At 36.5% G+C, this 13962-nt stretch overlaps 1 protein-coding gene across 4 annotated transcripts in view; it reads right to left on the reverse strand.

Annotated features, from left to right (window-relative positions):
* Nucleotides 1–213: 213 nt before the first annotated feature.
* Nucleotides 214–13962, reverse strand: part of ETHR (ecdysis triggering hormone receptor) — a 28451-nt gene continuing 14702 nt past the window's right edge. Inside the window, exons 4-7 of one of the 4 annotated variants that reach the window (XM_066734292.1) lie at nt 8980–9088; nt 8833–8904; nt 986–1607; nt 214–333 (exon numbers count right to left, since the gene is read on the reverse strand). In XM_066734292.1, the coding sequence (XP_066590389.1) occupies nt 259–333; nt 986–1607; nt 8833–8904; nt 8980–9088 (878 nt within the window). In that variant the 3' untranslated portion in view covers nt 214–258. Of the gene's footprint in view, nt 1608–1937; nt 2898–8832; nt 8905–8979; nt 9089–13962 lie in introns of those variants that run through there. The other 3 variants (XM_066734289.1, XM_066734290.1, XM_066734293.1) reach the window with 3 other exon arrangements.

The raw sequence follows: 13962 nt of genomic DNA on the forward strand, positions 1-13962 counted from the left end.
ACACTTCTCTACAGTATATTTTACTAACACGTAGTAATACACAGGTGCACAATATTTTAAACTTAAAAAATATCTTTTATCTCCATAAAATATTGTCATGACACTACGTTACAACGACTCTAATCCGGGCCTTTGATTTAAATTAGTTAAAGAATTAAGAAAAAGAAAAAAAAAACAAACAGAATTACTCTACATACCTACCGAGCACATACCTACCCAGCCAATAAAAATCTTACAACACTTTAGGCAAAATTTTAATCACGTTTTAAAATTTGTCCTCTTACTACCCTCTTGTCTTTGTCGTTGCATTCTCTCGTTGATTCCCTCAGAGCCCTAAAATATAACAATAGTCTCATTTTCAATTGCTTGAGTAAGAAATCGTTTGTAACGTTAGATTATCTTAATCGTTTTCACGTCTGGAATTTTCATTTCCCGTTCGAACATTCGAACGCTGAGAAAAGAGGAATCTAATTAGGGACAAGCGTCAGGTACATCTCCTCGAATTTCCTAACTCATAATTATACGACTTAATTGATAAAAAGTTCTTCAAGAGGGAATATTTCTTCACGATTATATTGATCGCGAGTATCGTCACCTCGAGTGTCTCCATTAGAGGGGTCGAAGGTAAGAAAACTATAGGATTATCACATTACAGATATCCCCATCCCTTCCTCAACAAAATTCTCAAAATCAAAACTTTCTCATTGCACATTTCGGTCCTTACATAATCCAGAACTACTTTATCGACACCGCAATGTTTGCATTGCTGCACTATTTTCTCAATATCAAAAAGTTAACAAAAACTGAATTCCTTGCAACGTTTACACAATTGTGCCAAATTCAAAAATATCTAACTAAAAAAAAAAATGATGATCCCTCAGACATAACTCTCCTGTTTCTTTCTAACAAGACTGCCAACAGCAGTGATCAAAGGTATCCTAATGCGCGTTTCTGCGATGGCCGGCATCTTGTCATCCGGGACTACCTTGACGCTGCAGTTCTTGCTGTTGCTGCTCTGCCTCCTCCAGTCCGAGTGGTTGCTGCTGCAATTCGTCGATCCCGTGTTGTAGGTACCAGTTCTTTCGGAGATCTTCGTCTCCTTCCGTTTCCGTTTGGGCCCGAAGCCGCAGAGCATGAGGAAGCCCTTCCGGAACTTGGTGGACATCAGGTTGTACAGGATCGGATTGATGGCTGAGTTCAGGTACAACATGACTCTGCAGAAGTACAGCAGACTGAAGTAGAACTCTATGCCCAGATTGACGATTTTTTCACGAGGAGCCACGATGATCCAGAGGATCATCGCCCGGAAAGGCAGCAGGCAAATGAAGAAGCAAACCACCACTGTTCCTAGCATCATCACGACTTGCTTCCGGTTCCTGATCACGCTATTGGCTGGTCCTCTGCTGATGTCGGGACTCGCCATCAAGTGGCAAGCTATCACCGTGTACAGGACCATCAGAATCAGCAATGGTACCACGAAGAAGACTGCTATTGTTGTTAGGATGTATCCGGTCATCCAGAGGGCGTCCGCCTCTGTGCTGCACGCCGGAAACGAGCTGCCATCCTCCTCCTTCTCCATCTTGTAACTAACCATGAACAGGATTGGACTGTGAACAAAATTAAAAGATCCTTGTGTTATTTGCATTCTTTCTTCTTCGATATACCATTGTTAAAACAATTATTGTAATTTATGAGTTTTATTGATCGAGTTGTTTTTTTTTTTTTTTTTTTTTTTTTTTAATATTTTGTTTCTAAAATTTGGGAGATTTCCGATTGTGTATTGAAATTCTTTGTGGGGATGGAGACAAAAATGTGTTGTTTATTTTAGAGTATTTTGTTGATGTCCGGAAATCTAAATGCGTATTTGTTTGAAGTAATAATAATACGGCATAATTATGAGTATAAATTTTTATTTCTCGTTACCAAATTAAGTGAAATTCTCAAAAATAGACTAAAATTTCACGATTAAAAATATATTAATAATTCAAGGATACCAAAAGAAAATTAATCGTATAGAAACTTTTGGAGTTTATCTTTGATAACTGATATTCTTCTTCGGTGAATTAACGTCCTTTGAAATCCTTGCTTAAAACAATAACAAAAGAGTAATCCACTAATACATAAAACTGTTAACTTCTTATCAAGTAAATCCGCTGAAATTCTCAGAGACAAAAAAAGTTGTCTACAGCAAAAATATACGAAGAAAATTCAAAGGTGAAAAGAGAGTAAGTTATAGAAAATTGTCTGGATCGTCTTTAAGAACCGGAAGTCTTCTGGCAGTGGAGAGGGTCGATGCGAGGGTGGATCTTTCAACGTTGGGCCGAGGGAAGGGGCAAAGTTTGAGGAATCCAGATCGAAATTTGCTGCTCATGAGATTGTAGAGAATGGGATTGACTGCACTGTTGAGATAGAACATGACTCTGCTGAAGTAGAGAATATTGTAGAAGGTGTCGTGGTTGATGGAGTCGACTTGTTCTGCCGGGGCGACGATGATGAAGAAGCTGAGGAGCTTGAAGGGCGAGAGGCAGAGGAAAAAACTGAAGACGACAGCCAGCAACATGAGGACCACCTGTTTCCTCGCTCTGTTGTAATGGTTATCTCGATTATTGGTCGTGTCCATCGTCAGATGCCTCACTATGAAAGAGTACAGAACCACCAGCATCAACAAAGGTGCCACGTAAAAGAAGCTAAAGTGCAGCAAGAAATAAATCATCGTCGCAGTAGTGTCAGCCTGCATGACACAGACAGGAATGGTCCCACTCGATTGTTCTCGTTGTTCCTGTGGGCCACCTGGTTGATTCCATGGCTGAGCAAGAAGCATCTCGCTGGCCTTCCCAACGGGGCCAAACGTTCCATTCACTCGTATTTCGCGATACTGCGAAACCCAGATCATTGGACTGCAATCAATCAAAATGCAAATCTTCTTTATATCATTTCTTCTCTTTTTTTCTTTTTATAATAGCTTTTTTTCTGCTTCGAGGTATCGTCCCTCGGGGGACCACTACGGATTGCTGATGCACACACACACACACACACACACATATATAGATGTATATAGAAAGAGAGAGAGAGAGAGAGTTAGAAAGAGCATGAAGCTGCAAATCCGGATTGGTCAGCAACTCGACCTTTCGACCAAGCTTAGATGAGAAGCTTTTTAGCACAGTCTTGGCATTTTATATAATTCACAGTAGTCTGTTATATATATGTATAGGTAAGATGCAACCTTGTAAGTAGTCAAAACACAGCACCAACCAGGTTAAATATTCCCACACCTCGTTTTATTAATGTTTAATTTATACACTTTTATATAAACATTTTTTTTTATTTTTCTTTCCGCAATTTACTTTGTTTTACGATCACGTTGGAGTATCGTGCTCCAACATTCGTTACTTATTATTTTTATAGGGATAATTGTGCGATTCGGTGATGGTTCGTTGGGAATTATTTTAATAGTGTCGATTGGAGGTTTAAAAAAGGGTAGCTGTAGGAAAGTGTTTTTCGAGAGGAAAAATGAGTCGAGCTGATACTTTCCCACGGGGTGAAATGAAATACACTGCCTTTTGCTTGGCTATTTCGTATAAAAGCCTGGAATTGATCCAAACTTCACGCATAGATTTAAATGTAATATTGGATATTCGCTAGTAGAAAAATACCGTTCGGTAACAGACTGGCGAACTTTGTCCACAGATTCTCAAGAAAAATTCATATATCCACGATAAAATTCCTACAAAGAAATTTCGTGATAATTCAATTTCAATCATCGACTTTGATTAATTAACTTTTCACCTAATTAATTTAAAACATTTTACCAGAGAATATATTAAGTTTATATTTTTATTGATAAAAGAGCAGCGAGTGAACTCATGCCTCGCAGGCTGACGAGTCTAAATATTGTCGTTGGGAGGAGGCACTATTACAGAATTAGTCTGTGCGCAGGAAGACACAGTTCTGTTCCGCGGTTGGCCATCGATCATGGAACGTCGGGGACCATTCGGAGAGTTTTCATGGAACGTGCACTCGTTTTGCTTACCGAGTATAATAAAAGCAACGTTTCGCTCGGTTACAATCAATGAAATTCCAGAAAAATTCTGCTGGGAAATATTGAAGAAAAAAATGGAAATTTTTGTACGAGTTAATATCGTGGATGGAATAAAAATTGTATTACGAGGAAAAGAGGAAAGGATGAGAAATATTTAAGACTGATAAATACGTGGATTCTCTCGAGCGAGGTTTCTATTGTTTGTAAAGAATAATCCTTCGTAATCTTCGGCTGCGTTAAGAAGATTCCGGAATTAGAACTGCTGTGGGGAGGGGGGATATAGCGAGGGGCAAAAACTATTGGTAAGTCAAGCGTGGAAGCATCGGAGGGGTTCTCCCCCGATCAATCTCCTTCTAATCCGATGCGTTTCTGGTTTTATAATTTCTCGTCCAGCCGAAAGCTCGAAATGATAAAAATCTTGAAAGATATTTTCATCGATCCACCCCTCGACGTCTCGTTTCGATAATATACTGAACAGCTTTCTCGAGAACTTGCATCGTCTAAATTCATCCCAGCTGCAGCCTCGCTCTTGTGTGCACGCGTCCTAAAAAACCTCTTCGTTCCCATCTTTTCGTTTCTATGCTAAATATAATACGATGAAACGTTCGGTGCTCTATTCTGATTTAACTGTAATCTCGATTGCACGCGTCGAGTCCATTAATATTTATATGGAAATTTGTCGGAGCACGTGTTGCAAAAAGTGTGCGAATGAAAGAAAAAGTGGTTCGATTTCGATCTATTAGGTTTTTTTTGTTGCAAGTGGCAGAGGAATCGAAAAAAGCTAATTGGAATTAGCTCAAAGGTTTTAAACTGCAAATGTCGAATAAAAGTGCGACGGAAATTGTAATTGGCGAGATTTGACCTTTGAACAACGGTGGGTTTATTATAATCAAATTGGAGAGCATAATTTTTTATGGCTCTTAATTTATATCGTTGGGCAAAAAGGTTATTGTTCGTGTATGTATTAGTGACGAGCGTGAAGTACAATGAGCCAAGTGCGTGGGTCGTTAACGATGCTTCCAGTGGAAATTGCCTATGAGTAGGGCAAGCCCAGGTTAGGCCAGCCAAGATAAAATTGACAAATGAATCGTTCGCGTCTGATTCACCTCTAAATTAACCCCTTTGGTCTCCCTATATTTGCACTCTCATTTTCTCCATAATTCAAGAATTTTCCGATAATTTCAAATTGCACATAAAATTTTCATCAACTTTTAAGTGGGAAAGGACAGATTTACACGTCGAGGAAACTAGTAGAAATGGCATGAATATACTGAAAGGCTAAGCAGGTTAATTCCCGAGCGAATCAAACGTAAAATTAACCTGCTTGACGTTATTTACTTGAAAAATTGTTTTTTCCTTTAATTCAGCATTGTTTCTATTCTCGATCCATAAGAGTTTTTCTCAGACGTTTCTACTTCGTTTCTCATCAATTTTTATACACGTTTGTGGAAAGTAATAGGTCGTAAATTGCATTACATTTGTGTAAAATATTTCTTGAGAAACCAAAAATCGTCTGCATTATTCAAAGAATCGTGTCGAATTCCACAGTGAAATTTGTTAGATTCTGGAGATTCTATCGTTGAAAGGTCAAGGAAGTCATCGATTGGTGGGGAATAGTCGTTAAAATTTCCCATTGATATTCCCATCGAGTGAAAAAGGAAAAGTTGGGATATTTGTTCCATCTTTATGTCGACACGCCTCCTATGCACTGCTTTATACGACTGATCAGTCGTAGAAATGCCCATTTCAACGTTTCGCGTATTTTCAGTAAAATCCCTCCCAAAACTCTTCAGGATCGATATCAAAACGTGCGATTCGCGTATAATACTTTCCAGTCTCTAAAATACTACGACTATTATTAACAATATTTTTGAATATTTTATTTTTAACCAGCGAAAAAAATATAAACAAAATTCTATATTAAAAAAAACTTTACAAAAAAATATCCTACGATCAACATCAAATTGTTTTATTCAAGTACGATTCACACCACTATATACATATATACTTTCGAATGTCAAGAGTTCAGAAATGATTATAAAAGAAAATGTCTTAGTGAATAATAATCAATTAAAAAGGAAAACACTGTAATGAAATGTTGATAGATTTGAATCGAACTCGTGTGTCTAACGAGACAGCGATACTTATCTAACCAACATAGGCAAACGCAGGTTGCTATTTTTGCTGACGAAGCTACGAAGATCCAATATGGCGCAGGTACAAGGACGCAACTACGAAGAGACCTTTCCAGATACTCTCTCGTCATTATCATTCGCAATCTCACTAGCTTATTGCTCGTAAAAAATTACTCTATCTATTTTTAACATTTCCTTGTGATTATATCAAGTCAATTAAAATTGTTCAAATTGCATAAATATTCCACGTTAATTAGTTTATTAATTATAATCGACTGACAAAATATATAGTTAAAAGTAGATATAAAAACAAATATTACAGAAATATAACACTGCAGGCTATTTTCGATCTATCCTTGTCTAAGGTGCATGACTGCATGCGAATAGTATAAATTAGAAATAAGACTTTGCTAGGATGACGAGAAGCTGATGCAATTTTTTTTTTACCGTCCATTCGCAAAGCAACCTCGTCGTATTTAAACGAAACTGGACAGTCAATTTTTACGAGCAGTTTTTCCTAGCCACTTGGAACGAGCCAATGTCCCGTTCCTTTTCGTTTGAGCCACGCGGGAGGACAATCGAGGCAACACATGGCTCAAGATTGCCAAGGTCCTCGACATTCGCGGACCCCAACCGATGGATGCAAGAAGCATCTGTTCTGTCGATTACGGATATTATCTGGAATATCGGAGGAATCTTTGCCACCCCCTCGTAAGGGCTGCGTCGAGCCCATAAAATGTCGCTGATGTGTCTCTGGTATATATATATATATATATATAGGAAAAACCTCAACGACCTCGCACACTGGGAAACCCCGAAGAATCCCTAATATTCTATACACTTCCGGTTGGACCATTTTTCATGTCGAAAATTCGTTGATCCTCATTTTTTATTTCTAGCTCGATTAACTTTAATATTGAAAATTCCAAAATCTGCGTTTTTCTACTTCCGGTTCAGCTATTTTTTTATATCTCACGCTCCTCGAAATTAAAGTTTGAATGTTTCTCAGCGATTTTTCAATCTACTACAGTTGAAACACGAGCAAGCATACTCTAAGACACTGCATCGATGAATCGAAAGAAAAGAGAGAGCTTTATTTTTGGTCGCCAGTGGAGTAATCGGAGATTCGCGAGTTGGTAACATTGTACTCGCTGAAAGCTCGACTTTTTTCTCTTTGAAACTCGCTAGGGGAGGATAATGCGAAAACTTTACTTGGCAATCGTCTCGAAGCTTTCCGGTTTAAGCTCTGCCTACGTTCGACACTGACGCGTTTCGCTCCTTCGACGCCCACGCAATTTCTCAAACGCACTGCAAGACTTGGAACAGACGCGAAATGCACAGCTACGAAGAAACAACGGTTATTTGTGTTTGCAAATTGCAGCGAGAATGCGATCGCTGATTAAATTAATTATCTACTCTTTCACTGTTTTATTAGAAAATTAACCATGGGTTAAAAATAGCGAGCGAACCCTTTGATTGCTTGTTAAAACTTCATGGAGTTCGAAGAAATTGTCGTCGAAATGGATGAAACGTGAAAACACAGCTAATTGCGAAACCCGATCGGTTTGCAAATGTTTAATTTCTCATGTTGCGAAATGGTTTGAAAATTGAGTAAAGAAAAGTTTGATGAAATCTGGGATAAAGTTGGTCTGATTATTTTTTGCCAGAAATTTTAGTCCCAATTATCAGTTGTTATAAACTGATTGGAATTTTAGGACAAGTCCGATTGGCAAATCAGTGGAAAAATCTCGTTTCCATTTTCATTGATTTTTCTCAGGAAAAGCATCTATATTCATGAGAATGGATATTATAAATAGACTCTGAGAGGACGAACGAAATTGGCAAAACAACGGAAAGAATGTTTTTTCGTCGTTATATAAAATTGTAGGGTGGATATTGTGTTGGAGGAAATTTATTGAGAGAATTATTAAGGAGCGAAATAAAAGTTAAAATGTGGTAAAAAATTAGAAGAGTTTGGTCAAGAGCCTATTGTGTATTTCAAATTTAATATAGAACTCGATCATTTACCAATATTCTCGATGCAACCAGCTTTTTGCTTTTTTCAACGAGATTTTATTGAAATCAATTCCATTGGAAGTGATATTTAAATAGTAGTTCAAAGTTGTAGGTGTTTCAGATAAAATATGCTTTCTTAATAATTAAATCTCGTTAGGCGTTCTATGTTTTCTGTAATATTTATTCTACTCAGGAAAATTCAACAGTTTTCCAAGATTTTTTTAATTCATCTATCGAGAATTTTTTAAATAGTGTATTATTATATTTAAAAAAAAATCTAAACGAGAATTCAGAGAACGACGAGTTTTTGAAAATTTTGCCAAAGTCATCGCGATTTTAGGATTAAACCGGAAACGAGGCTTTCCTCAAGTACCATACAGTTTGTACACGAGACTCCCCTACAAACTGCGGGAACTCCTGAAATCGATGCTCGATTCCTGAAAACGTTCTAGAAAACAAATGTGGCTAGAGGAATCCTGCAAGCCAGAGCAAATTGTACGATTCGAGAATGGCGATAAACGAGGTTCAAGCTGCCAGTTAAAAAGCTGCGAAATGGAAAATTCTACAGCGCTTTTCTTCCGGCAAATGGCGAAGCGTGAATGAGCGAGAAACTCTCAAGTTTTTGTACATGTGTCATCTTACCTCGTGCAGAGTGCGGCTGCTATCCACGACAGGAAACACAAGAGGGTGGCCCTGGCTTTTGTACAAACGTACCTGAACAATTTTAAAAAATAAAATAAATATTTATAAACTTTGCTGAATTCTTAAATATTTTCAATCATCGCTTACCCCGCTCTGAAAGGTTTACAAATGGCGTAGTATCGCTCGAAACTTATCGCAAGGATTGTGAGAACCGAGGCATGGGCCACAGTGTATTCTACGAATGGGACTGCTTTGCCTGTAAGAAAAAAAAATTTTTTTGATTAATCCAAAATTGTACGATGACACTCGTCTCTTTGAATGAAGATAAAAAAATTCAGAGATTTGACGAGGCAGAGGAAAGATGGGGGAGGGGTAGGTGAGTGTAGTTGCTCTTTTCAGCTTGCACCTTGAAGGAATATTAATCGGATTTAAGAAAGAATAATAGAGAAGAGGGTGGGACGAGCGAGTTTTGGTCGCGTTAAGAATTGCATTCTCTTCATGGTGGAGTTGGGGCTTGAACAAATTGTTATTCGACCCTCTTAAGCTAAGTATATCGACCCTCTTGTGGAAATCAACGTGTATATAAAGGGATTGGGTATATATATATATATATATATATGTATAGGAATGTAAGGTGGCAAAGCAGCTGGTTTATTTGCACGAGTCGAAACGACGATGGTGCAATAACAATCATACGTTTCTATTTATTTATTTTACTCGACTGGTACAAAACAGGAACACTTTCCCCTCGATCTTCGTGTTGTCACACAGAATTAACGAGGAATGACAGAATACTGCGATGATTTAAAAAAAAAAGTTTCTTTGTTCACAAGAATTTATCCAAGAGGATTTTCTGACGTCACAGAGTTTTTTCTATCAATAATTAAATTTTCTGAATTTTGGAAGCCTCGAAATTTAACTATTCCCTCGATAAGCTTTTCTCTCGATCAGATTTGGCGGTCTTATTATACACAATCAGATTAGGAAAGTTTCCATGTTTAATGCAGGATGCTGCACGATTATGATGTAATTATAGAGATTCTGGAGATTTGCTAGGAATTAATACACAGCAAACCCTCCAGCACTCGATCATTATTACTCATATTATTATTGCTTTTCGTATCTAGTGCTAAAAGGTTGCTTTGCACAAAAACTGATCAACATTATTCAAAGCTCTCGCTAGTCCTTTTATCTAGATTTAATTAAATTTTTATGTTAATTTTTAATTAGTTAATTTTTTTTATTTCGTAATCTACAGAAATTTATAGGAAAATGTAGGAAACTTTAAGTAGTTTTGAATCTGGCAGAGATAATTTTTCAGGAATAATATGAGAGTTTTGCCATATTGGCTTACACAGTTACAAGGTGGTGCATTATGAATATATATATGGAGGAGTGGATGGGAGGTTTTGGGAATGAGAGAGAAGGAGTAAAAATAATTCTCCTTATATTTTTAGAGTCTCCAATTTCGGCCACTGTTTTATATATACCATGTGGCATATAGCTGGGGGAATTGTCGCTTTTTGTTTTACTCGTCCACCCACGTCGTATTTCCACAATCGATTATCAGCCTCGTCCTGTTCCATAATTTACCACATTCGCCATTTCCCCCCACGTTGCTCCTCTTCGACGACTAACCGATCTGAAATTTTCCCACGAGGGCCATACTTCATCTTGAAATTTCTTGAAAATTGACGTTGACAATATCGACGAAAATAATTTAATTCTTAGATACTAGACGGATAAAAATTTAATAAACTGCATAAAGAGACTGATGAAATTTTTAGTTTCTTTTATTAAGTATTGCATCGAGTCTGTTTTAGGATAATTCAAATATAACGTGATTTCTGTTCGCTTGTACAAATAAAGCTGGCTCCATTATTGCGATATGAAAAATGAGTGGAGAAAGAGAACAGTAAAGGAAAAAAAGAAGAGAATTATAATAATCTTTTATTCGACAGAGTTTGATATAAGCTTTTCATAATGCAATTCATGGATGACAGATTTCATTGTGGGGGTTCAGTAGTGAGAAAAGCGGAATAAAATTTCACTGTTGGATCACTCGTTTGTATCAGATATCCCATGTATACATGTGCAGATAAAAAAAACAACCGTTTACTTCTCATTAAATAAAATGCGTTCGAAATTTTTCAAGACAAAATTAATAATTCATCAACTCGACACGATTTTTTTTAACAATTTTATATCTTTTCGATAAATATGAATAAATTTTATAAACAATCTTTTTATTGAAATAAATCTTTATTTTAATAATGTCGATTAAAGTGTGTACTGCGTTTTAACAAACGATTGATTGATTAAATAATTATTACTCGAATCGGAGCAACGTTAATCCATTTAATTAAGTTTTATTAATATCAAGTAAATATTTGCTTGGCATTGTTAAAAAACAGTATATCGAACTAATGACTTTCCCTCAGTGTAAATATAAATTTTATTATGAGTTTTTTTTTTAGTAATAATATTTCACAATATTATGCACGATCTCGTCTAAGGCGATTAAATAATTACAAATAAATTTTCTTTTGTACCAGACAAATATTTATTTCTTTTAAAGCCAATTTATTTATCAAAATTTATCAGTTTTTATAGTGTGGTAAATTTTTCGTTTACACAATTGATTTTCGGTTAGATTTTGATGATATTTCCCAAAAGTAGCGAAAAGGGTGAGGCTGAATGTGTGTCAGTGATGAGGAAGACGAATCTCGGGTCGATAACGAACGACCATTTCCTTGGAAGTTTCGTGTTACACACACCTCGATGTGGTATCGCATTTAAAGACCATAAGGACCCGAGGGAGGAATCAGATATCTTTTCTCGATTGCGTCACGAAAATTCAACTTTGCAACGAAAAAATCATCGAATTACCAAGCCATTCTCTCCACTCCCATGAAAAATGCTCAAAATCATTGCGAAACCACCTTAAACTTTTCCCATGCAAATAAGAAACCTCCCCCAATATGTACTTTAATCAGCTGGCCCCATAATCGTTTCCTACTTAATTTACATGCTAATTATCGACCAATCAGACACTCCCACAAAATCTTCATTTCCACATCAACTATAAATTCCGCTACATTTCAATTCACCTCGTCCAATTAACCAGACTAGAGCCTCGAGTTGCTTTTAAATTGTGTTAAATTATGAAGAAAAAGCAGCTATTTTGCTTTTCCTCATAAGGAAATTCTATGAAGCTTCGATTGACGTAAACTGAAATTAAATTTATTCCTCGGTAAGTTCCCTCGATTGATTTTCCTCTCCTTAACGTCTGCAACGTTTTAAACCATTAACGCTGAAATGTCTCAAGCTTTTCCTTGAAATTCCAAGTGATATACAGCACTTATATATTTCTGTAAATCTTGAAACAAAATTCACCGCACCTGATCGTGATTTCTGCTTCTCTTTCAGTGCTTCTCATCAAAATTAATTTCTTTATAAACAAATTGAATATTTTCCGCACTTGAGAATCGAGAAAATCTTTTATACAAAAATATACAGAAACATTGAAGTATCGATTAAGGGGTTTATTGTTGAAAGAACTCCACGTTGCTTATGAGAGAGTATAATATTGTTTAGATCAATGAACAGGGAGTTGGTTATACAATTTGTGTAATATTATTTTGATCGGTGTACCAGCGAGTATATTAAAACTTTGGTATTTCTTGGGAATAAAGAAGAGAAGTAGGAAAAAGAGGAAAAAGAGTTTGATAAAGGGAAAAGTGTAAGCAGATAATAACGAGAATAGATCCAGCGACACCAGAACGGTTGAATCTCAACTGGATCTGCACGATGGGGGTGCGCAGGGTTGAACTTGTACCACCCGCTGCGAATTACCGTTGCTCTTAGCCAATACGTGTCGGAGCATTTAATACTATGCCTGGCGTGGTACCTTCATTCTCCTGGCGCTTTCCATCCAATTCTCTTTAACCTTCGTGGCAGGAAATACGATAGAAGGAACGACAGATTCCCCAGACACTCTTTCCCTCTTACACTCGAAAAATTAATCCACCAATCTTTTCCCACCCCCCACTCTTACCATCTTCAACAATTTTTACAATAATATAAAAAAGACATTTGTAAAGAAATTCTTAAACTATGTATAGTCTCAAAAGCACTTTGAAATATTCTAAATGTGTAGCTGCTACTTGGATATGAAACATTTTAATTATATACTCACTTCTTGATTGCAGTTCAGAACATTAGCAATTAGTCAGAATGAAATCTCGTAATTTTGCTTTCAAATAATTTCATTGCGTCAATTAACAGCTGGAAGAATAATTTTGTGATAATTTGTATAAAACAATAATCTCAGTGGATCAAGGTGAAGTTTTGTATAATTTTACTAAACTATTTTGCAATAATTTTTTTTAATAGAAATTTATTTGTCGAATCGAAGGATTTTGAAATATTTCGCACAGCCTGACTTACAAATTTCTTTCAATATTTGTTTTTAGACTCGAAGAAGAACGGAAGAATTTTGGTGAATCCAGTTCCAAGTTGAGCAACAGATGAGGGGATAGTGTATTTATGTTGAGAGTTTTATCGGCTGTAAATTATGATATGCCTGGTCATGGAAAAATTGTTTTTTCTTTGACGCGTGGTTCGCATAGACGCATGATTAATGGCTCCTCTGACACACAGGCGTCTAACCTATATTAATCCAATCCTTTATCACTTCGAGGTATCGAGAGGCCCAAATGGCGAAAGAAATTTAAGCACATCAAACTATCATTTATATAGCCTGAAAACCTATCTAATTGCGTGGACGTGGCAAAAAATCAGTATTATTCGCTATAATCTGTTTTACTTTCGCCACGTCATCGAATTCGCGAACAGAGATATGGCGCATGATGGATAGCAGGAATATTTTTTCCTCCAGCAACTATTTCTTACTCTTTTATATATAGGAAAACGAACCCCTTCATGTTATTTTCTTGCACGAATGATTCTCCTTTTTAGGAATATTAAACGATAAATTGAAATCATTTTTTTCAAATTAATTTAGACTAATAAATTTGTCACTATTTCAGCAATGCAATTAATCCGACGTATTCCGGTGTAATTCACCGAGAGCACGTACCACAGGCAATTCAATGCAAACTAATGCGT

This window comes from Prorops nasuta, unplaced genomic scaffold (assembly GCF_024137725.1).
Source record: "Prorops nasuta isolate Cenicafe-Biocafe unplaced genomic scaffold, Cenicafe_Pnas_1.2 PNAS00011, whole genome shotgun sequence".
NCBI lineage: Eukaryota > Metazoa > Arthropoda > Insecta > Hymenoptera > Bethylidae > Prorops > Prorops nasuta.